Source organism: Sarcophilus harrisii, chromosome 5 (assembly GCF_902635505.1).
Source record: "Sarcophilus harrisii chromosome 5, mSarHar1.11, whole genome shotgun sequence".
Lineage (NCBI taxonomy): Eukaryota > Metazoa > Chordata > Mammalia > Dasyuromorphia > Dasyuridae > Sarcophilus > Sarcophilus harrisii.
This window is the reverse complement of record NC_045430.1, coordinates 168,529,298-168,551,020: the sequence shown is the minus strand read 5'-3', so window position 1 is coordinate 168,551,020 and position 21,723 is coordinate 168,529,298. Positions and strand designations below refer to the sequence as shown.

General features: G+C 40.2%; 2 protein-coding genes across 4 annotated transcripts in view; one reads left to right on the top strand and one right to left on the bottom strand.

The window, feature by feature from the left end:
* Nucleotides 1-11,698: 11,698 nt before the first annotated feature.
* LOC116419358 (vegetative cell wall protein gp1-like) lies at nucleotides 11,699-17,684 on the bottom strand. The gene is made up of 2 exons (XM_031938910.1): nucleotides 17,135-17,684; nucleotides 11,699-13,176 (listed from the first exon to the last, which is right to left on the bottom strand). Exons 1-2 carry the CDS (start codon nucleotides 17,483-17,485, stop codon nucleotides 13,132-13,134), a joined length of 396 nt encoding a protein of 131 aa, XP_031794770.1. The 5' UTR covers nucleotides 17,486-17,684; the 3' UTR covers nucleotides 11,699-13,131.
* FAM3C (FAM3 metabolism regulating signaling molecule C) overlaps nucleotides 17,114-21,723 on the top strand; it is a 56,525-nt gene continuing 51,915 nt past the window's right edge. The window contains exon 1 of one of the 3 annotated variants that reach the window (XM_031938907.1): nucleotides 17,114-17,271. The gene's annotated coding sequence lies outside the window, so the exon portion shown is untranslated. Of the gene's footprint in view, nucleotides 17,272-17,806; nucleotides 17,829-21,723 lie in introns of those variants that run through there. The other 2 variants (XM_031938909.1, XM_031938908.1) reach the window with 2 other exon arrangements.

Genomic DNA, 21,723 nt, shown 5'->3' with positions numbered 1-21,723 from the left:
TTGAATTTCAAACAGCATTTTGATTTTGACCCTAGAAGGAATAGGAAGCCACCAGAATTTATTAAGTGGGTTGTGTGTGTGTACTTGTGACAAGCAGACCTCCATTTTGAGAGCTGAGATAGACAGATCTATAAACAAACTATAGTAGTACTCAAGGCTTGAGATGAAAGCCTGCACTAGAAAGGTGATATTGTCAGAGGAGATAAGGGATGAGGGGGTTTGAGAGATATTGTAATCAGTAAGTTTTGGCAATACCTTAACAGCCTGAACATGGGTAAGAGGAGAAAAAAGGGAGAAAGATAGTGGGACATCTAAGCATGAGGGACTGTGAAGATATTCTTGTTGCTGTTGTTTGTCCTTCATTATGGAAGAGGATCAGGGAGGGGATATTATGACATGCAAGTGAAATGAAGTGAGGGAGGGCTGTGCAAAGTCATGAGCTTCTCTTTCTCCTCTGGAGCCAATCTGGGCCCAGTGGCAAAATATAGATCAGAATGACTGCAGGTGGCTCTGCATACAATGGGAGATATTGGCCTTTTTAAGCCAAGGCCTTTAACAGGTCTTAGTTTAGTAGCCCAAACAATGACTAAAGCTAGGTAAGAAATGAAGCAGAGAATAACTCTTTTTACCTAGTTTTAAAAAAATCAATCTTGGGAAGACCTTTAGGATTTCTGGCCAAAATAGAAACAATTGCTATTTACATTCATTCCGAGGCAGAGTTCAAACAGTGACTTAGGAACTATCTTGGTTTGGGAACTATCTCTGGTCAACCTATGAGAACCAGAATGATTTAGGTTTAAGACATGGTCCCAGTCTGTCCAACCCAATGCATCTTGTGATTGCCTCAACATAAGTTCAAGACTTCTTAGTCTAATAAATTTCCTGATTTTTCATAAGATTAGACAAGAATGGGTCCAAATGAACTCTTTACAATCTGGCCCCAATCTCATAAAAAATTTCTTTCTGCACTCTGCCACTCATTCTAACTAGCTTTTCTGTTCCCTACCCGTAGCACTCCAACTTCTTTTTCTCATTCCTTTGCAATGGTTCCTCTGCCTTGTCTCTTCTCCTTGTTATTAAAATCCCCTTCCTTCTCACCTCTGCCTCACTGAAACTCTCTTCCAGTCCAAAAACTATCTTCTACAGAAAGTCTTTACTGATTTTCCCAAATTTAGTGCCCATTCTAACAACCTTGTATTTATTCTGTAATTCTTTATTCTGTAATACAAATTGTCTTTTTTGGTAGAATAAAAATTGGAGAATACAATTTATTGTCTTTGTACTCTCAGTATCTAGAACAGTATCTAGCACATAATAGATACTTTTAAATATTCATTATCACTATATATATACATATATAATTTTATATAATTTTAATTTTCTTTTAATATTTCTTTATTTCAAGAAATATTTTTAGAAAAGAACTCTGGTAAAGATAAAAATATGTTTTCAAGAGTTATTTATTTTGGGGTGAGGCAATTGGGTGAAGTGACTTGCCTAGAGTCCCACAGCTAGTAGAGTCCCACAGTAGTAGTATTAGGAGTCTACGATCATATTTGAATTCAAGTCTTCCTGACTTCAGGGTTAGTGCCCTATCTGTAGGGGACTTGGAGAGTCTAAGCCACAAGTTCAGGTCAGAGCTTACAACTCTCCTGTTCCCATGAAGAGCAGGCTCTGGATTCAGTATATTCTCCATGAGACCCTTTCCCATGAAACCACTAAGGAAGTGAGGCATAGAGGGGCCAGCTTGGCTCCCATGAGACAGAGTGCAGGTGTTTCTTCTCTCATGCTCTATATAAAGCTGAGCTAGCTATGGAATAAAAGTTTCTCATCTCCTGCCTGACCCATGCTTTAGTTAGCTGTCCTCCTGTCCTCCCCCAGAGTTAAACTTCTGGTTGTAGCTATGCTAATCCACCTGCAACACTATCCATTGCAATATCTAGCTGCCCTCTCCAGTTATTTTAAAATAAATCTATTTATGTGGTATCTTTATGCGTTGACTTGAAGAGATAAGAGATTGCCCCATATTGAAACACCTGTAGAATTTAGAACTTAAAATTTTGTTGGAATGCTTCTTTCAACATTATATAAATTCCAATAGATATGTGAATTTGGAAGTCTATGCAATCACCATTCAATTCGCCTCCCCCAAAAAATGTTTTATTCTTCTGTATCTTAGAGAATCCAGAATTAATTGGAGAGGAAATTGGAGGTTTTGAAGAATTGCAAGCATTATTGAGAGATGAGACCTGAATATCACTGTATTGGAATTCTCTGGAGAAAATACAGTACAATGATAAGTAGCAAGGGAGACAATAAGACTCTTTGTTCACTGAAAGAGAAGCAAAATCTGAGGTTTTATTGCAGTCAGATATGATGAGGTTCGGCGCAAGACAGGGAATTGTGGGAACCCCCTTCTAGTTGGCATAGATCCTTTGTAAATGAATTTATGAATCTGAAAAGTTAAACTGGCAAAAGAAGTTTATTATTGAAGATCTAGCAGAGAAATTCTCTAGCAGAGAAGGTTTCTAGCAGAGAAGTCCCAACAGAGAGGTGAATAAGGTATTGTTAGGGAAATAGGTGAGAAAGATAAAGAGGGAGTAATGCTGAAAGAGAATGTCTTTCAGTGGGCAGAGAGTCCCTTGCAGATAGCTATGCCAAGGGCGGTCCCTTAGACTGCCATGATTCCTGCATTGAGGTCCTCTGCTGCAAAGGCTTGAGCCCAGGTGCCTCCTTTTATAATTGAAACCTTGGCTAGAAGCTGGGGGCAGCTCTTGGGGGGGGGTCTGGGAGCAGTTTGAGCTGGAATCAGAGAATCTTGAAATTGAATGAGTGTCTCTGGGCTAATCTCCAACTCAATAGAGTTCGATAGAAATCTCATTTCCAGCTTGGGCTAAGTAGGAGTGGTCCTGGACTAACTAGTCCCACCCAGATAACAGAATGAAACCACTTTATCTTTATTCCCTGGGGTAGGTCTCTGAGGGAAGAGCTTCTCTAAGGGAGTTCTTCTCTGAGGGAGTTCCCAAGCTTTCCCCCCAAAATGAGAGAGAGAGAGAGAGAGAGAGAGAGAGAGAGAGAGAAAGAGAGAGAGAGAGAGAGAGAGAGTGTGTGGTTCTGGGCTCCCCTTGTCAGATACATATATTAAAGAGAAGGATAGGAACCCTACAACTTTGAAAAGGATGGTTTACTTTCTGTCTTCCATTTTTGTTTTTGCCTAACTTTATTTGCAACCTGTCAAAGGGTGTAATGGGCTGAGGTTTGAGTTGATGCACTGAGGTCCCAAGTACATGAGGCTAAATAGTAATTGGGCTATACTCTATTAATATACATGACTGGATAAAGAATGGTCCCTGCCCACTCTCTGTGCAAGTCCTGATGTGTTGTATAGGAAATGACGATTTTGGTGGGTTGGAGGCAGAGAGAGAGAGAGGAAGAGAAGCTGGGGGAGATTGGGCCTGGATTCGAGACTCCGAGCTGCTGATTGTGTGGCTGCTGGTCGAGCTAGCTTCTTGACTCAGCTGCACACATTGCTATTGCCGATTCTCTTCCACCTCTGATCCTTCTTCACTAAGAATAAAGACTGACAGTTTTCCCCTAACCTGAATTCCTGACTCCTGCTGATTTAAAAATACACGATCTTCACATTTGGCGCCCAACGGTGGGAACCAAAGACTGAAGAAGTCTCTGGTGACCAGGAACTTGGGTGAGTATTGTTAATAGACAAATAAGGAACTTATTTTCTTAAAAACTAAACCAAATCTTTTTTGGCTAAAATGGGACAAATGCTAGCTAAAGACTTCCATCCCTAAAGCCAACCCCACCCAAGAGTGGGATGAAAGATGCATAAGTGTTAGAAATACATGGGTTATTTATAACTTGGGAACAGATAGAAGATTTGTGGTATATTAAACTCCATTCCCCTTGGTCATAGAGGAGGAGCAGACTTAGATAATTCCCGGTTGGACAAGAGATGTCCATTCATTTCAGAGAATGTGGTCCTCACTCAATTTATCCAGGCATTTTATTTATACAATATATTTAAGTTAGACTAAGAAACTTATCCCTACTTCCAAATTAGCCATGATATTAAGGAGGAAGACAATGAAGGAAATGACCATATCCCCACAGGCATGGAAGATTAAGTGAGCAAGGTTGGGGACCTTCCCCCAGGAGGCAGCTCAGCTCCACCCCCGGAGCAAGGATTGACCCTCCTCCACCAACTCCACCCTCCGGGATAGGAGGGGGAGGGGGGGGGGGCAGGACAGGACCAATATGAGAGATGCAAGAGGGCAATAAAGGCCAAAGAAAAGGGGTGGACACCGGGAGCTTCAGCCACTTATCTGTCCTGTAATTTCCCAGTCTAATCCCAGGTCAAAAAGCCAAGAAGCCCCTTTTAACATAGAACTAAAAAGATCTTAAAAAGGCTTGCACTTATGGGTACATCAGCTTATGTTAAGTGCATTAAAGAATTTGGGAAATCTTAATTTTGATGGAAATCTATACAAGGGTATGCCGAACCTGGACAAAAATTAATGTGGCTTCTGAATATAGGAGTTCTGAGGATACAAGCCCAACAAAAATAGTCAAATCTTTGTTCATGCTGTGATCACCATGACCTACTAAAGGTATAGGTCCATAGACGTCACAGCACAGGTTAATTATTAAGTAGCATATGAGCAAATTGTTCAAGCTATCAAACCCGGGTTTTTGATTCAATAAAATGACAAAGGTGAGGCCTTCACAAAATAATGCAAGGGCCAGATGAGCCCTTTGCTGACTTTTGGGGACGTTTGCAGACTGCTATCACAAGAACTAATGGGGAAAACCAACAATAGATGTTTTAATAAGGCAACTTTAAGGAAAATGCTAATGAGGGTGCAGAAGGATTATATAGGACTGCCCAAGGATGTCCCTTTAGAGGAGTTCATAAGATGTGTGCCCAGTGGGCACAAATGCCTTTTTAAGCCAGACTATGATGCAGACTTCCCAAGATCCCAAATGGTAGACAGGGTCCCCTTCCAGCAAGGGACTTCTAGAGAACGCCAAGCTTTTTGTGGTAAAGAGGGATCAAAGCTCAATGTTGGTACAGAGGCAGAGTGAGAAAAACAGGGTGGAGAATAAGACCCAGTACCCCCATGTCCAAAATGCAAAAGAGGCTTCCATTGGGCCTAGAATGAGACAGGCAGGGAAGGGAGGGGGCCAGCCCCAGGGCCCCAGGCAAAAACACTTGGGGCAGATGGCAGCCAAGGGACCCAGAGAGTGCCGACGGCCAATACCCCAATATGACCAATCAGCCGGAAGCCAAAGGGATGGCAGAAAGGAAGCAACCTGATGGGAGAAAGGGATTACAATTAGGAGAATAGAGTTGTATGCAGCTGAGACAACTGAGATACCCCCTGGAGAGGTGAAATTGTTCCTCTCCAGCCTATGGATCCCTTGCCTCCAGGCACAGTAGGTTGGACCATTTTACCTCCTGAGAGAGATAAACAGTGTCCATCCACATATTGATGTGGGAAACTGGGAATTGTAGATAATATCCCAGTCACCAATTCAGGCAGACAATGTTGACTTATCACCCAGGAGAAATAGTAGCATCAGGTTTACTCATACAGAATCCTAATAACAGCCTGGTGATAGTCACCAGATTCTGATTCCAGATCACAAAATCCAGCAATTTACTGGACAGCAGCTGTAACAACTGACCGACCTATGCTCACAATCTATATAAATGGCCTTCTATTGGAAGGATTGGTAGACACTAGTGCAGATCGGATGATCATTAGAGGTGCCAGCTGGCCCAGTCACTGGCCAAAGATTAAAGGAGACATCTACATGTCTGGTGTGGGAGGACAATAGCAGCTAAAGTTAGTGCTGCCCCTATGAGATGGACTTTTGAAGGCAAAACAGGAGTTTTTACTCCTTTTATAGTTGAAAAAATCCCCCTCAATCTGTGGGGAAGAGACGTTTCTACAGCAATTAGGGTTAAAATGAGTACTTGTTTTTAAGAGGGCTGCTTTGAAGGCCTCCAACACTTTCACCTGTTCCTATCCAATGGAAAACTGATACACCAGTATGGATAGAGCAGTGGCCCTTAAGTAAAGATAAAATTCAGGCCTTATTAGATATAGTACAGGAGCAGCTTGACCAAGGACACTTAAAACCTTCTCTAAGTCCTTGGAATTACACAGTGGAATCACAACAGTGTTTGTTGTGAAAAAGAAATCTGGAAAATGGAGGATGTTAACGGATTTAAGAAAAGTGAATGAACAGATGGAAACTATGGGAACTCTTCAGCCTGGACTTCCATCTCCTACTCAGTTGCCTAGATAATGGCCTCTTTGGGTCATAGATATTAAGGATTGTTTCTATTCTATCCCTCTGGATAAGAAGGATATGAAAAGATTTGCCTTTTCAGTGCCCAGCGTAACTTAGCTGAGCCTTATAAAGATATGGAATGACAATTTTGCCACAGGGAATGAAAAACAGCCCTACTATGTGTCAAATGTATGTTGCTGCTGCTCTTGCTCCAGTAAGAAAAGCATTCCCAAAAGTTATGCTATTACATTACATGGATGACATTTTGGGATGTGCACCTGAGGAACAAATGTTAGAGGCATGTCTACAAAAGACCATAGAAACACTAAGGAATTACAAATTGTACATAGCACCAGAAAAAATTCAAAGACATGCTCCTTTTCAATATTTAGGATATGAAGTATACCCTAAGGTGCTTACAATTCAAAAACTCTCCTTAAGAACAGAAAAGCTAAGCACATTGAATGATTTTCAGAAATTGATAGGAGATATCAATGGATCGACCAGTGTTAGGTTTGACTACCTATCAGTTTACAACCGTTATATGACATTTAAGGGAGACAGTGCTTTAAATTCACCACGCCAGCTTACAAAAGAAGCTCAAGAGGCTTTGAGAGAAGTTGAACTGGCTTTATCCAATGTGGTTGAAAGAGTCACTCAAAAACCCTTGGAGATATCAGTTTTTGCCACACAATAGGCACTCCACAGCAGTCCTTCATCAAGGACACAGTGTGATAGAGTGGGTGAACCTCCCGGCCCAACCAGAACAAAGCCTTACTCCCTACCCAGTGCTTGTGGCTAGAATTTTATTAAAGGCCACTAAGCGAGCAGTACAATTATCTGGGACAAGACCTGACAAGATATACACCTTTTATACCAATACACAAATTAATGTGTGTTGTGAGACCATCAAGTAGGCAAATTTTATTAGCCATGGCTCCAAATTTTTACATGGGTCTCCATTAAAGATAACTAGACTATTACATAATTGGCGATGGACTCTTGAAAAAAGTTTCTAAAGTTCCTCTTAAAGGACCAACTATCTTCACGGATGCATCCAAACATAATATTTGTGCTGTGTATTCTCATGATCTAACTATAAAGAGAGTAGTCAGAACTCCTTTTCAGTCCACTCAGCAGAATGAATTGTACTCGATCATTCTAGCTCTTACTTATTATCCAGGAGACATAAATATAATATCTGATTCGGCCTATTCAGTAGGTGTGGTACAAAGAATTCCACAGCCCAAATAAAATTTGCAGCCTCTAATATATATCAGCTCTTTAAGAAACTTCAAAGAGCAAGTGAAAACATCCAGGTAAGATCTATATATTACATGTCCATTCTAGTGGACTTCCAGGTCCCATATTTGATGGCAAATTCAAAGGCGATACCTTCTAACTATGTTGTCAATACCCCTTTGTTCCAAAAGCTCAGGCATCTCATTCTAAATATCAGGCTGCTCGAGCTTTACGTTTACAGTTTGGAATAACAAGAGAAGACTAGGAGCATAGTAAAAGCCTTCGCTTGCCTTCCTTTCCACACTCTACACTGCCTCCAGGGAAGAACCCTCGTGGTTTGAGACCCAATGAAATCTGGTAAATGGATGTGACCCATTATAAATCTTTTGGTCGTCTGTCTTTCATCCATGTTGTGGTAGAACACCTTTTCAGGATTCACTTTTGCAATGCCAGCAGCAAAGAGACAGCCCAGTGGTCACTGAATTCCCTCATACAAGCATTTGCCATTATGGGTGTGCCACAAGCAATAAAAACAGACAATGGTCCTGCTTATACTTCAAAACATTTTGCACACTTTTGCGCACAGTATAAGATTTTACACACCATGGGCATACCTTTTAATCCTCAAGGACAGCCAATAGTGGAAGGAGAAACAGAGATATTAAGACGCTCCCTCAAAAACAAAAGAAAGAGACCACAGGTAACCCTAGAGAACTTCTAAATCTAGCTCTTTTATACTATTAACTTCTTGATTTTGACAAAGATACTGGCTCCAGCAGACAGGTTTTATAACCCACGGAAGGTCAGTGTCCAATGCAGCAAGCTCCACTATCTTTAGATAATCGCCAGGTGATTGGAAGACCCAGAAAGTGTGAATGGAAAGGACCAGATAGAGCTAACTGCTTTAGGGAAGGTTTGCTTGTATCTCTACAGGTGGAGAAGGAATCAGATGGGTGCCAAACGAGCCATATTCGCCTTGTCCATTCTAGAGAGGCAGAGCAGACCCTTAAACAAAAGGAGAAAGACCAAGAAATATCGGAGTAGTTCTGTTGCTGATTGTGCTCACCATTGAAAGAGCGTGGCAGTTATGGCATTTGACTCATGGACATCAAAGATTGTTGGATTTCAAAACCCTCAGGAATCATTGGATTCTCTGAGCCATAGGCCTCGAAAACCCTCAGGAATCATTGGATTCTCTGAGACATAGGACTTGAAAACTCTCAGGAATCATTGGATTCTCTGAGAAATGATGAGACTGTTACAACACTTCAAAATCTGCTGGAATCATTGGATTCCCTAACACATAAAGACTTTTGCAGGACTTCAAAAACTCAGGGGGATCATTGGATTCCCTGACATGTGAAACAATGGACAATAGATTGGTTTTGGACTATCTCTTGGCTGCTGAAGAAGGTGATGTGTGACTGTGTTTTATACCCTCTTTCTAGGACTTCTGGTGATCTTTTCTAACACCATGTTGATTTATATTGTTTGCTATTCTGCTACTTGCGTGTAAAATTCATGTTTGTTACACCACATCGAGCCTGCACTGACTGAGGGGAGGGTCATCCCTAATAACCTCTGCGTTATTGCTTATAGCTTGTGTAATAGCTCCCATGCTGATAGGTTTTGTGCATAATAAGACCCTTCAGCCCAGAAACCCTAGCAACCTTCCATTTCCCTTTGGTGCTTTTCATCTCCCTTCCTGAGATGTCAGGTAGGGTGTGATCATCTCCTTTTTAGTGCTTTCACCGCCTTTTCTGAGAAGTCAGGGAGGCTGTGATCACCTCCTTTTTGGTGCTTTCACCTCCTTCTCTGAGAAGTTAGGAAGGCTGTGATCACCTCCCCTTGGGAGCTCTGACCTCCCTGAGGAGTCAGGGATGTCATGACCACCTGTGTTCTAAAATAAAAGAAAGCGGGAGATGTAATGGGCTGAGGTTTGAGTTGATGCACTGAGGTCCCAAGTACATGAGGCTAAATAGTAATTGGGCTATACTCTATTAATATACATGACTGGATAAAGAATGGTCCCTGCCCACTCTCTGTGCAAGTCCTGATGTGTTGTATAGGGAATGACGATTTTGGTGGGTGGAGGCAGAGAGAGAGAGAGGAAGAGAAGCTGGGGGAGATTGGGCCTGGGTTCGAGACTCCGAGCTGCTGGTTGTGTGGTTGCTGGTCGAGCTATCTTCTTGACTCAGCTGCACACATTGCTATCGCCGATTCTCTTCCACCTCTGATCCTTCTTCACTAAGAATAAAGACTGACGGTTTTCCCCTAACCTGAATTCCTGACTCATGTTGATTTAAAAATACACGATCTTCACAAAAGGGGATCTCCAAATGTGGTGAACTTCATTGCTCTGACTTCCACATAGGTGAGTTTTATTTGGAGAGTACCTGAAATAGGTTTTGAGGATAAAGGATCGCAGCTAAGAATATAACAAGAATTAAGCCTCTTCTGGCTTTTGTTAGTTCTCCCTAACTAGATGTGAGGATCTCAGTTATGTACTATTCTTGCCTCTACTATGTGCTAAAACAAAATGCTACCCCAGTCTAGGAGACACTTTCTAGACTCCATACTTTAATAGTATGTGTGGTAGAAGTAGCATCTGTTTGAAGTAAACTAATTTGGTGTTCTTATAAGGGGAAAGTAGGGAAGCTATTGACTTAAAGCAAGGGATTTCCTATGCTCTGTGGGATATCTTTAATCTAGTGTTAATTATGAAAAGCTGAATTGTAAAGAAGTAACTTTTTACTGAATTGTAACCTTTTCAACTTTATCCTAAGTAATTTTTTATTGCATTTTATGGTCTAATAGTATTTTTACTGAAATATAATCCCCAAACGGAAAACTGAACTAACCTGATCTTTTCCTGAAACGGAAACTCAGAGCATACTGTAATGCTGGAGAAACCGAGGCAAGATAGAGATTAGAGAATTTTTAAATATTTTATTTGAAAGGGAGAGATTTACTAGGACCAAATGGATCCATGGTTTGGTCCCAGGGCTGAATGAGACTATCGTCTCCAAAAATCCAGCATCCAGCAGCCAGTCCGAGTTCTCCATGACCTATTTATACACAGAAGCTAAACAAAGGCAGGGGGGTAGAGTCCAAACTCTGGTGAGAGGGAATCTCCAGGCAGAAACCATAAATTCGGTTCTGACAGATTGGGGGTAGGATCATAAATTCTAACAAGCTGGGAGTTCAAGATAGTGTCTGATTACAGACACAAGTCTGGAGTTTACACATTGACAATTTATAACCTTAGAGCAAATAGCCCTGAGTTATATAAGTCTTCATGAACCAGAGGGAGGTTTGCAACTAAGGGTATTGAGGCAGAACAATTAAAGAAACCAAGGTGGGACCAATTAGGGAAACTGAGGCAGAAAAATTAAAGAAACTGAGGTAGGACCAATTAGGGAAACTGAGGCAGGACCAATTTAGGGAAACTGAGTTGGGACAATTAGGGAACTGTGGTACAACACTAGATAAGAAAGAGAGGAGAGAGCAGTTTTACAATCAGGACACCATTTATCATACCTCAGAGACACAATACCCAGCAGAAAAAAGATTTGTTGCCTAAAAGGAATTTGTGATGACAATAGTAGAGGATATCAGCAGCCCTATAGTTTTGGGAGGAATGAGTTGCCCATATATGTGTCTTCTATGTATACATTAACCAGGTCTTATGCATTCCCTTCATGTATATTCCTTGGTAACATGCATTCTCTTAGGAAAATCCTTTCCCAAATGACATGGGCAACTCTACTGAAGTGTATGTATAGAAAGGGCAGTCCCTTGTCACTTTGTTATGCTCTTTCATAGGAATATAGATCTATACTTATAGAACAGACCAATGACTTCAACTCCTTCATTTTAGAGATGAGGAAACTGAAGTTAAGCAAGTTGCTGGGCGTCACACACCTAGGAAGTGTCTGAGCCAAGATTTGAATCTAGATTTTCCTTATTTCATGCCCATATCCTAGTCATTACCATGCTGCTTTCCAAAAGCAACTGCCCAAGAGGAGTTTGATTCAATACCTATTGTTTTGAACTAATGTCTCCTCAGGTTTACTGGAAAAAGTAAACATTGGTTTCCCCATTCCCCACCTCTTCCCTACCCCCCACCCCAGTCAGGGATACAATCCTACTCTAATTTCTCATTACAACATGGGTTCTCATTTTATAGGTGGGAAAAGTTCATGAGAAGTTTCTTGCCTAAGGTCACAAACTATGACTTTGTGTACTGATAAAAGCTTATTGAATCCGGAACAACTTTTCTGGAATGTGTGTGTGTGTGTGTGTTTGTGAGATGGGTGCCCCAGGTTCTGTTTGTGCTTCCTGTGCCTTGAATTAACAAGGATAATATAGGCCTCATGTTCAGACTCATTATTTTCCCTACTACAGTTTATCTGTATTGTATTGTTTTTATAGCTCTTCCCTGTTTACCATCTTAATAGGTTTTAATAGCATTTCCTTAGCCTCCTTCCCATCTGAGTTTTCACAAGTTGCTTTTAGAAGACCAGAAGCAATTTCTTCACTCTTCTGTTAAGTGTGGCGTGGAGGATTGGAGATACACACACATACACACATGTATTGTTGTATATCTTTCTTCAGTCATTGTCACACTTTTTTTTTTCACTCTCCCTCAAATTTATTAATAGCTAGCATTTATAGCATTTTAAGGTTTTCAAAGAGTTTTATATCATCTCATTTAACATTTTACAACAATCCAAACTTTAGGAGCCATTGGCCTTATCTTATAGTTGATGAAACTGAGGCTGGGAGATGATCAGTAATTGGCTCAGGGTCACACGGCTAATAAGTATCTGAGACAGGCTTCAACCTCAAGGTCTTTTTGAATCCAAGTCCAGGACTCTAACCTCTCAGTTGCCACATGCTAATATACAGTGTTTTCCCTTTTTAGCTATAATAGTGTTTCTAAGGTCCCTTTCACTGTAAATTTCAACTTAACCTAATTGATCATAAAGATTTGAATATTTAAATAACATTAAGAACTGAAGATGTTGATGGCATTAAATTCTTCATGGTTGAATTACAATTTCCTCCACCTTATCCCATAATCTAGCCATGCTGCATTCCTGTACTAAGCTTATTAATCATTAGTTAAGTGACCTTAAGAAAACTCTTCCTGTCTGAAGAAGGAGTTGGACTAGATTTTGATGATTCCTTCTAGCTCTCTGATCCTGTGAGCTGGGTACTTAATCTCTTTCCAGGGGGGCTGGAATGTACCAGATCTTAGGCTCCACAGAGATTGTTTCTGAGAAACCAGACTCACTTCTATGTCATGATAAGACATCAAGAGTGTTTTAATCAATGCCTTTGGAAAAATGAGAGCAAAATGAGAGTTAAGTTTTTGTTTAAGATTAGACTAGACTTAAATTTTGAAAATAAACAAAATTTAAAAACTACTTTAAAGTAATGAATAAAAATAAAAATGAATTAAAATTAAATTGAAATTTTAAAAAAGTAATTATTCATAGCCAGGTGGCTCAGTGGATAGAGCCAGTCTTAGAGTCAGTAAGAATCATTTTCTTGAGTTCAAATCTGGCTTCAGACACATATGATTCTGTGCAGGTCCCTTCCCTGTTGTCTCATCTGTAAAAAGAGATGGAGAGGGAAATGGTAAACCATTACACTATCTCTGCCAAGAAAAACCCCAAGCAGAGTCACTGAAAGATATTGAACAACAATTATTCAGTATTTGATGATGCTATTATGTAACATAGTTTGAGTATAAAGTATCTAGAGCTTAAGAGATCTCAATACTGCTTTACAGACTTAAACTTATTGCTAAAGTAGACTCTTCTGAATCTCCATGAAAGTATGCAGAATAATTATCCTTATAGGTGGTGAAAATGACAGCATGCTATCTGTTCCAAGCTATGCCATGTAGTAAAAATCATAAAAGTCTGGAAATTTAACATTTCTGATGTTAACTCAATTTAGGAACTTTTTATTTGTCTGGAATAATTAGTATGGTTGCTTGAAGTATCATGGTGACAATATTGAGCCTGGGAACATTAGTTCATTTGTTTCCCACTTGGAGAAAAATTCAGCTGCTACAACAGGTTTTACTACATTTCACTTTTTTTCCATTTCAATTTTTCTAAATAAAATTTACTATAAGATCATTTTCCAGGTATCAAGATGAATGTCGTTTTGCCATTTATTACCATATTTAAAATGTCGGTATTTTTAGATGTTTTAGTGACATGACAGTGATGTGGGAAAGATTCCAATCTTTGATTCCCAACCCCCCTAGCTAATGTAAATTACCCTTTGACTCACAAATCCTAGTCCCTTTGAATTCCAATAGAAGGTCTGGATCTGTCCCAGCCCCACCCGGATCTGAGCCAACTCTGGGGCTACACCCCAAAGCCCCTGGAGCTAAGTCTCCGACTTAAAAGGACCACACTGGGAACCCCTCTTTGCAGAGATTCCAAACATGGTCGCCATGTGAGGACCCTCTGTCCACTGGACCCTCTGTCCAGTGCCCTCCTTATCTCTACCTTCACCTATCTCCTACTTCTAAACTCAATAATAAACCTCTTTTATTAATCTAGCTCTCTGGGCCAATAAATGCTTTTATTGGGAATTCCGCGCCACTACTAGACCTCATATACCGCCGTATCCTTGCGCCGAATCTAAGGGGGTTGCAGGGGAACTCTGTTTGACTCCCTGTACCCCAAATCTGCCACTAGACCTTAACTAAACCCTAATTTCATTTAGGTACCCCAAATGTAGACCTCAACATGTGGTCTACACCTCACCATTTGGTTCCTAACCTCAACAACAGGAATTTACATAACTTAAGAGCAAGTATTCTTGCACTCACTAATTCTTTAAGTTCTTCACTTCCTGCATTTTGTATTTTTGGTATTTTGTATTTTTCTGTATTTTTGTAATTTTGTTTTTGTATTTTTATTATTCTTTTTTTAAATATCAATGAGAAACTTCACGTTCCATAAGCCTTTTTTTGCTCTGTATGTAAATACAAATGTTGGGTCTAGAGTTGAACAGGAAGAGTGGGCCAGATTGTCCTCTGGAAATTGCAAAGCTCCTTTACTGGTCCCAAATTTCCCATAAAAGCAAAAGGCTCATCTTTTTTTTTTTTTTTTTTAATAACATTCTATTGGTGCTGCTGTATGGCAATAAAACATCTTTTAAAGAAATAAAAATAGCACAAAGGCCCACGGAGAGGTATGTGATAGACATGAACAGTCTACAATATATAACCAATAAGGAATATTGAAGACTACAGGTAAAAGATGCCATCAAGTAATCCTCTTCTTTCCCTATTTAACCACCTTTCCTCAATTTGCCACAAGGCCAAAACAAGTAGCTTACTTACATTGACAACTAATACTCTTAAAAGATCTGTGATCTTAATTTGGCAGGCATTTCCTTCACTAGAGTGCAACCCATTAATGCTTTCTCATGCTCCCCCCCCCCCCCCTTTCCATTTCAAAGATACTCACAAGGGCATAGGCGTCAAACAGAGCTCCAACTCAAATCAGATAGAAATGTAATTGACAAATGTTTAACAAAATAAATTAAAATGCAATAAAACTTATTTGGTTTTTAAGTCAATACACAGCCTGTAAGGACCCTTAGCTACAGTTCAATGTTTCTATTTGAGCTTGATGGTATATTTGTATCAAGGTTAGGCCCAGCAGGCTCCAGGATTTTCTTTAAGTCTTTTTTTTTTGGGGGGGGGGGCGGGGCGTGGGGAGGATACATAGTATCTGGGGCTTTGCCCATTCAGTCAACAAGCATTTATTTGGCATCTACTACTATGTGGTTAGTATAAGGAATAGCTAGTCATAAACTAGAAAAATCTGGAAGCAGGTCTTTTCCTTTATTGGCTGTGTGTTCCTAACCAATTTATACTTTCTTTTCTCTTTTTTCCTCTCAACTATATACACATCTCCATATCTAGATAGATGTGTATATGTGTATATACATACATATGTACCATATAGGTACATTGAAAGCAATAATTTAAAAAATATTTAGATGTTACAGTGGCAAGTGCACTAGCTTTCAGTATTTGAACATCTAAATTTAAATCTTGATATCACAACCTGCTATTTTTGTGTTACTTTGGGCATTCACTTTCTTGAATTTGTTTCCTCTTGCATAAAAGCAGTTTGAAAAGACTAACAATGTACCTGTCAGCTCGAAATCAATCTTCTTATGATCCAAAATAATTACTATGAACAAGGACCCAATTAATGAAGAAGCATTTATTAAGAATTTACTATATGCCAGGGGTTGGCATGGGGATATAGATACAATAAATGAAATCATCACTACTGGCAATAATTTTACATTCTAAAAGGGTAAACACATATACTATGTGATCAGGGTTAGGAAAGGCCTTCCTTAGATAACTGAGATTTCTCTTGAAGATAGGGATGCTATGACCTAGACACACGAGTGTCTTCCAGGCATGAAGGGGAACCATAGCAAATTCATAATGTCCGGGATCAGTTAGAATAGAGATATAATCAATTTGGCTGTGGTGCTGAGCTATGAGAGGGAATCTAATGCCCAACAAGGATAAGAATAGGTTGAGTTAAAAATTAAAGGTAGCTCAGTGGATGGGTCATAGGACTTTGGACTCCGGGGGGGAGGGGAGGAAGCAATTTGAATCATGTGTCAGACGTATCCTAATTGGGTGACCCTGAGGAAGTCATTTAATAACTCTCAGGAGCCGTTTTCTCATCTGCAAAATAGCACTTAACTCGCAGGGTTTCTGTGAGATCACTTCGTAAAGCGAGGCCACAGTAGTTTATTATACAGTAGGAGGGAGTGATACTTTGAAAGCTGCCCTTGGACTATCTAATGCTTAGGTCGGGCGAGACAGAAAATAGCAGTGATGCGCTTTTGAATTAGTGGTGAAGATAAGGGGGGTGGGGCGCAGCTGCTTAAGTTGGGGGAATAAAGAGTTACAGGAAACATTAAAAAAAAATGAAACGGCACTCAGGCCAGTCCCAGGGAGCGCCACTTCCTGGGGCTGTCGGCAGAGTTTTGCTAAGCTCCTTCCTACCCCGAAGATGGGGGCAGGCCCGACGAGTGTGGAACCCAACATTTTTCATTTCTTAGGTTGGAAGTGTGGGCGTGACGGCAGGTGGGGGCGTGGCAGGTAAAAGGGTTGGGTTGGTCCTTCTCGGGGAGCTTCCCAGAGAATTGCCCTACAGCCTCTGGTACCGCCGCTAGCTCCCACGTGGCAAAAATCAGACAGCGCAGCCCTTCAGCTGGGAAAGGGCGGGGAGAGAAGGGCGGCACTGCCTGCTGAGACTCCGCCCTTTCCTTCTTACTAAGAGGTCCGGGAGCCACGGGGGCTGCCTCCTCGCTCCGCCAATGGAGGCCAGTCAGGGGCGGGGCTTGCAACTTAGTCCTCCACCGCCGGGGGGCGCGAACGCTTTCTCAGGCGGCCAGGGCTTATTGGTCGCCGCGGGCGAAGGGGCGGGAAGAGGGTGCACGCCAGGGGTGGGGAGCGGGGCTTCCTCCTGTCCACAAGCCAGGGTGGAAGAGAAGCGCGAGGTACCTGGGGAGGAGGAGGAGGAGGAGAAGGAAGTCGAGGTTGATGTGGGTGACTCCCGGCGGCCTCGGGCAGGGATTGGACGCGCGCGGCAGCCGTTGGTCGGGCAGGCAGGCAGGCGGGCGAGGCAGCGGTGGGAGCCGGTAAGGACCGTTGGCTCGGCGGGGAGACCGGCGCACAATTCGGACCGTCGCTCTCCCGGGCGCGCGCGCGCACACGCAGGTGTCCCGGGGGCGAGGGGAGGGGCGCCCCGGGGGGTGCGGCTTCTCCGCCCACCTTCCTCAGAGAGTCGGAGAGGGGCGGGGCGGGGCGGCTGGCTTGTTGCCCCTCTGCCGTGGGGCGGAGGAGAGCGAGCATCCACCTTTCCTATCTTGAACTCCCTTTCCCAGGCGGGGAGTTGGAGGAAACACTCCCACCTTTAAATCATAGAGTTTTAAGGAACCCAAAGCCCATTCCCAAGTCTTGGACTTGCCCTTGAGCCAGAGGGGTTGAATAAATTGCCCGAAGTTACGGGGAGCCCCGGGTCTCGCTTTCCTCTATTTGAGTTGCATCTTTAGGCTGCTCCAGGGCAGTACTTCGAGACTCGTTTCACCCCGAGCTTGCAGCCAGCTCCCAGGCTGAAGTGGGCTTTGTGCGTCTGCACCTTGTTAAGGCACGGGGCAGAAATAACGCTGGAGTGGGGAGCGGGGGCGCTTGGCAGGTGTGTGTTGTGTGTGTTGTGTGTGAAGTTTGAATTTTCCTTTGCACTCACCTGCTAAATTGCCTGTTTAAAGGGAAATCCGTTTCAAGATTAGCTATCACGTTCCTAAGTGGTTGCAAATCTGACCTTAAGAGATCTGATAACTGGTGTCTGGTTGGCATATGTGACTTTTTTTTTTTTTTAAATAGTTTGAAACTGGGTTTCTTATAGATGAGCTTTTATTTTTTCAAAATCGCTTTTATCCATTTTATAAAAACGTGACATTTTTGGAGTTTGAAATTAGTTCATAATTGTGCCTTTGTTTTTTCAACTGCCTTCACCCCCTCTTTGTAGAAATGAATAGTTTCTTGTAGTGTAGTACAATCACGTAAATGACAAATTCTTTTTTGTTTACCCTATCTGTGTATAAGGAAAGGAAATAATGTGATGTTTTATACTAATACTGAACCAGCTGCATGCAGCTTTTTGATTTTACTGTTCTTTTAGTGTAATTCACAATTCTATTATCTTCCACATCAGGGAAATATGTTAGTGGCATATTTTAATGATTTTCACCAATAAAGTGACACAATTAAGCAATATTCAAATTATCCTCAAGCAACCAGTATCACTTCTTACACATATGAGAATCTTGATTTATAAACTTAGAATATTTGAAGTGGAAGAAATTCAGAAGTCTAGATCAGTCCATTTAATTAAAAAAAAAAACCCAGAAAAGAACATATATGTGAAACTAACCTGTTACATTTTGTAAAATGTTTATTAAATGTAACATCATAGGCAGTTTTGTTACTAACTTTTCTGTTCTCTTCTGGCTTTCTACTCTCTTCTATGTATTTTTTTAAAATGTTACATTGATATTTTCTTTCCACCCATCTTAAAATCTGCCAGCTCTCCCTCTCCATCCAGATATGTCTTTCCTTATGATTAATAAGTACTATGCACACACAAAAGAAACCAATATATTGGCCATCCCTGTATATAAATCTTGTACCTCTATTCCTCATATTCTTGGCAAGTGGGTCTTCTCTGTCTAATCAGATTTTTATTGGTCATTGCATTGGTAACAATAAGATTTTTTGATGTTTGTGGCTAATGACTTTTTTTATTCCTTCTTTGTGTGTGGCTAGTGTCTTTCCTTTTACAAGGAAAACTGAGCTGTGTGGTGTTTTTTTTTGTTTGTTTGTTTTTTTTTTTGTCGTCAGATTCTTTTGGGTTTTCTTGGCAAAGATATTAGAGTGACTCGTCTGTATCCATCTAGCTCATTTAACAGGGTAAAGTGACTTGCTCAGGGTCATATAGCTAATTTTGTGTCTGAAACTATATTTGAACTCATGAAGATGATTATTCTTGATTCCTAGTAAAGTGCTCTTTCTACTGGGCCATTTATTTAGAGGTCCTGAGGCTCAAGTTAGACCGAGAGTTAATGAACTCCGCCTGTTTGACGTCTAATCAGTAGTTCTTCCCATTACATCATTTCTTTCATTTTCATACTTCCTGTTAGGGGATAAGGATGGGGACCTCTGGTTTTACTAATACAGAGAATTCCCCAGGTGAATTAAGTCTAGGTGTAAATCTTCTCTGCAATTTATCCTCTCAAAGTGTTGCCTAGGCCATTTAGAAACATTTATTCAGCCAGATATTAGAGATGGTAGTTGCTGTTGGAGCCTTGTCTTCCTGGTTCCAAAAAGCAAGCTCTTTGTGCTGACACACTACATCTCTGATCTAGGAAGTTTTTTTTTTTTTGTTTGTTTTTGTTTTAATAATTGTGGTTGTGAATAGCCCCAGGCTGAGTTTAAATGTTTACCAGTTCTTTTAAAATTGAATGTGTATGTGAGTCTGTTAATGTGTTTTTTTTCCTCTCACCAGATTAAAATGCAACATTATTATTCAGAAATTGATGAAGCTATTCAAAATATATTTCACGGGGAAATGATTGAATACATACCAAAATTAAATTTAACGTGTATTTGAAATACTGCTTTTTCATTTCTGTTTTATCCAACTCTTTGTAATCCTTTTTGGGGGTTTTCTCGGCAAAGATTGGAGTGGTTTGCCATTTCCTTCCCCAACTCATTTTACAAATGAGGAAACAATGGCAAAAAGGATTAAATGTCTTGCCCAGGATCACACAGCTACTAGGTGTCTCAGGCCAGTTTTGAACTAAGGTCTTTTTTAATTTAAGCTTGGCACACTATCCATTGAACCACCCATGTGAATCAAATGTTTAGTCGTTTCAGTCATATCCTACTCTTTGTTACTCTTTTGGGGTTTTCTTGGCAAAGATAAAATGACTGTGAAGTCAAATTTGAACCCTTAAAGATGAGTTTTCCTGACTTTAGTCTTGTCACTCTAGCCACTGCACTACCTAACTGCCTGTAATTGAATGTCTTTTTAAATTATAAAAGTACTAAAGGGGAAATACAAATTTGGAAAAAAAAAAAAAAAAAAAAAGATTCATTTGAGTTAAAATTGAGGCAGCAATGTCTATAGAATTACTGGAAGTCCTCAGGAAGACTTAATTTTTAAAGTCAAATATCAGACACTTCCTAGCTTTGTGACACATGGTTGTTGTAGGGATTAAATAAGAAAATATCCATATCTCTTTGCAAACTTTATTAAATACAGAGAAGGAGGAATTTGGTTAAATATTTAGTAACTTCCTAGTGGTAAAAAGTTGCATGTTCCTTAGTCAATAATCATTCTACAATTTTTGTTTTTGGAGTTTTCCTAAATGTGATAGTAGGTTAGTCTTTCTAGGGAGTCATAAACTCCAGCATTCTCCCAGGAGATTCATCCCTTTCTTACCTCGGTCACTGAGTTTCAAAATGGATTCTTGTTTTTTCTTCAAGTGAAACTTTTCCCCTTGAATTATAATTATCACTGTGGTTAGAAGAAATTTTTTTCTGCTTTATTATGGTTCTTAAAAGCTGATGGGGCTATGGGGAGGAGAGAAGAGGGAGATCTAAGAAGCTAGGTACAGCACCTGGAAATCTGCAGAATTTAGAACTCACTGTTATAACCCAAATGTTTTGGAATTGGTTTAAAAGACTTGAACTTTCTATAAGGAGACCTGCCTGGTTCTGCCATCAGCTATCTGCTTGAGTGATCATGAAGTAAGTTGCTTATTTTGGGGTCTTAATTTCTTTATCTTTGATGTAAGAGGACTGAATTTGTCTTTCAGAACACTTTCAGATCTAAAATTCTATTACTCTATATTTCTCAAGATGTTTCTGATAGCATTTTAATTTTAAAAACATTTTCCTTTTAAGACTTTATCTTTGAAAGTAGACATCCATATACTCATTATACTATTGCTGCAATTCACTAAAATCCAACCTTTTCCACTTAAATTCTTAAGCCTATTAAACTGGGATCTTGACAGTGTTCTTCCTCATTTAAGACAGTCATCCCTTCTATTATATTTGAGGTCATTTCTTGGGCATGTTTTGTTTTTTTAGTTTCAATGGAGTTAAGTTTCTATGTGTTGGTTATATGTTAAATGAATATTGAATCAACATCTAAACTGATTGTGGTTTCAACAGGTTCTGCAAGGGTTTTTAATGTCAAGATAAGTTAATCAAAGAATTCACAAAAACTTTTATTGTTTGAAAATTTGACTGTACAAAAACTTTTGCAAAGAGAAAAGTAAATCTTCTTTGGTAATAATATTCCAACCTGATTTAGCACAATAGTTCTAAAAATAAAGTTCAGAAAACCAAAGCTATTCCTTTATTTTTCCTTACTATTCCTCTTTCCAACAAAAACAAAACAAAACTGCAGTACAAAAATATTTTGCAACAACAACAACAACAAGTTTAGCTTATACTTTAGAAACAATTTGCCAGAATTAAGATGAATAGAAAATATTACTGAAAGGTAAAATATGATTTGT

Bases quoted from the DNA above. Each gene is read 5' to 3' on its own strand.
- LOC116419358 (XM_031938910.1), bottom strand. From the start codon at position 17,485: ATGCTCGCTCTCCTCCGCCCCACGGCAGAGGGGCAACAAGCCAGCCGC. The intron at 13,177-17,134 runs GTACCTCGCGCT...CTCTTTTTACAG, and splicing joins CTCCTCCTCCTCCTCCCCAG to ATGAGACAACAGGGAAGGGA.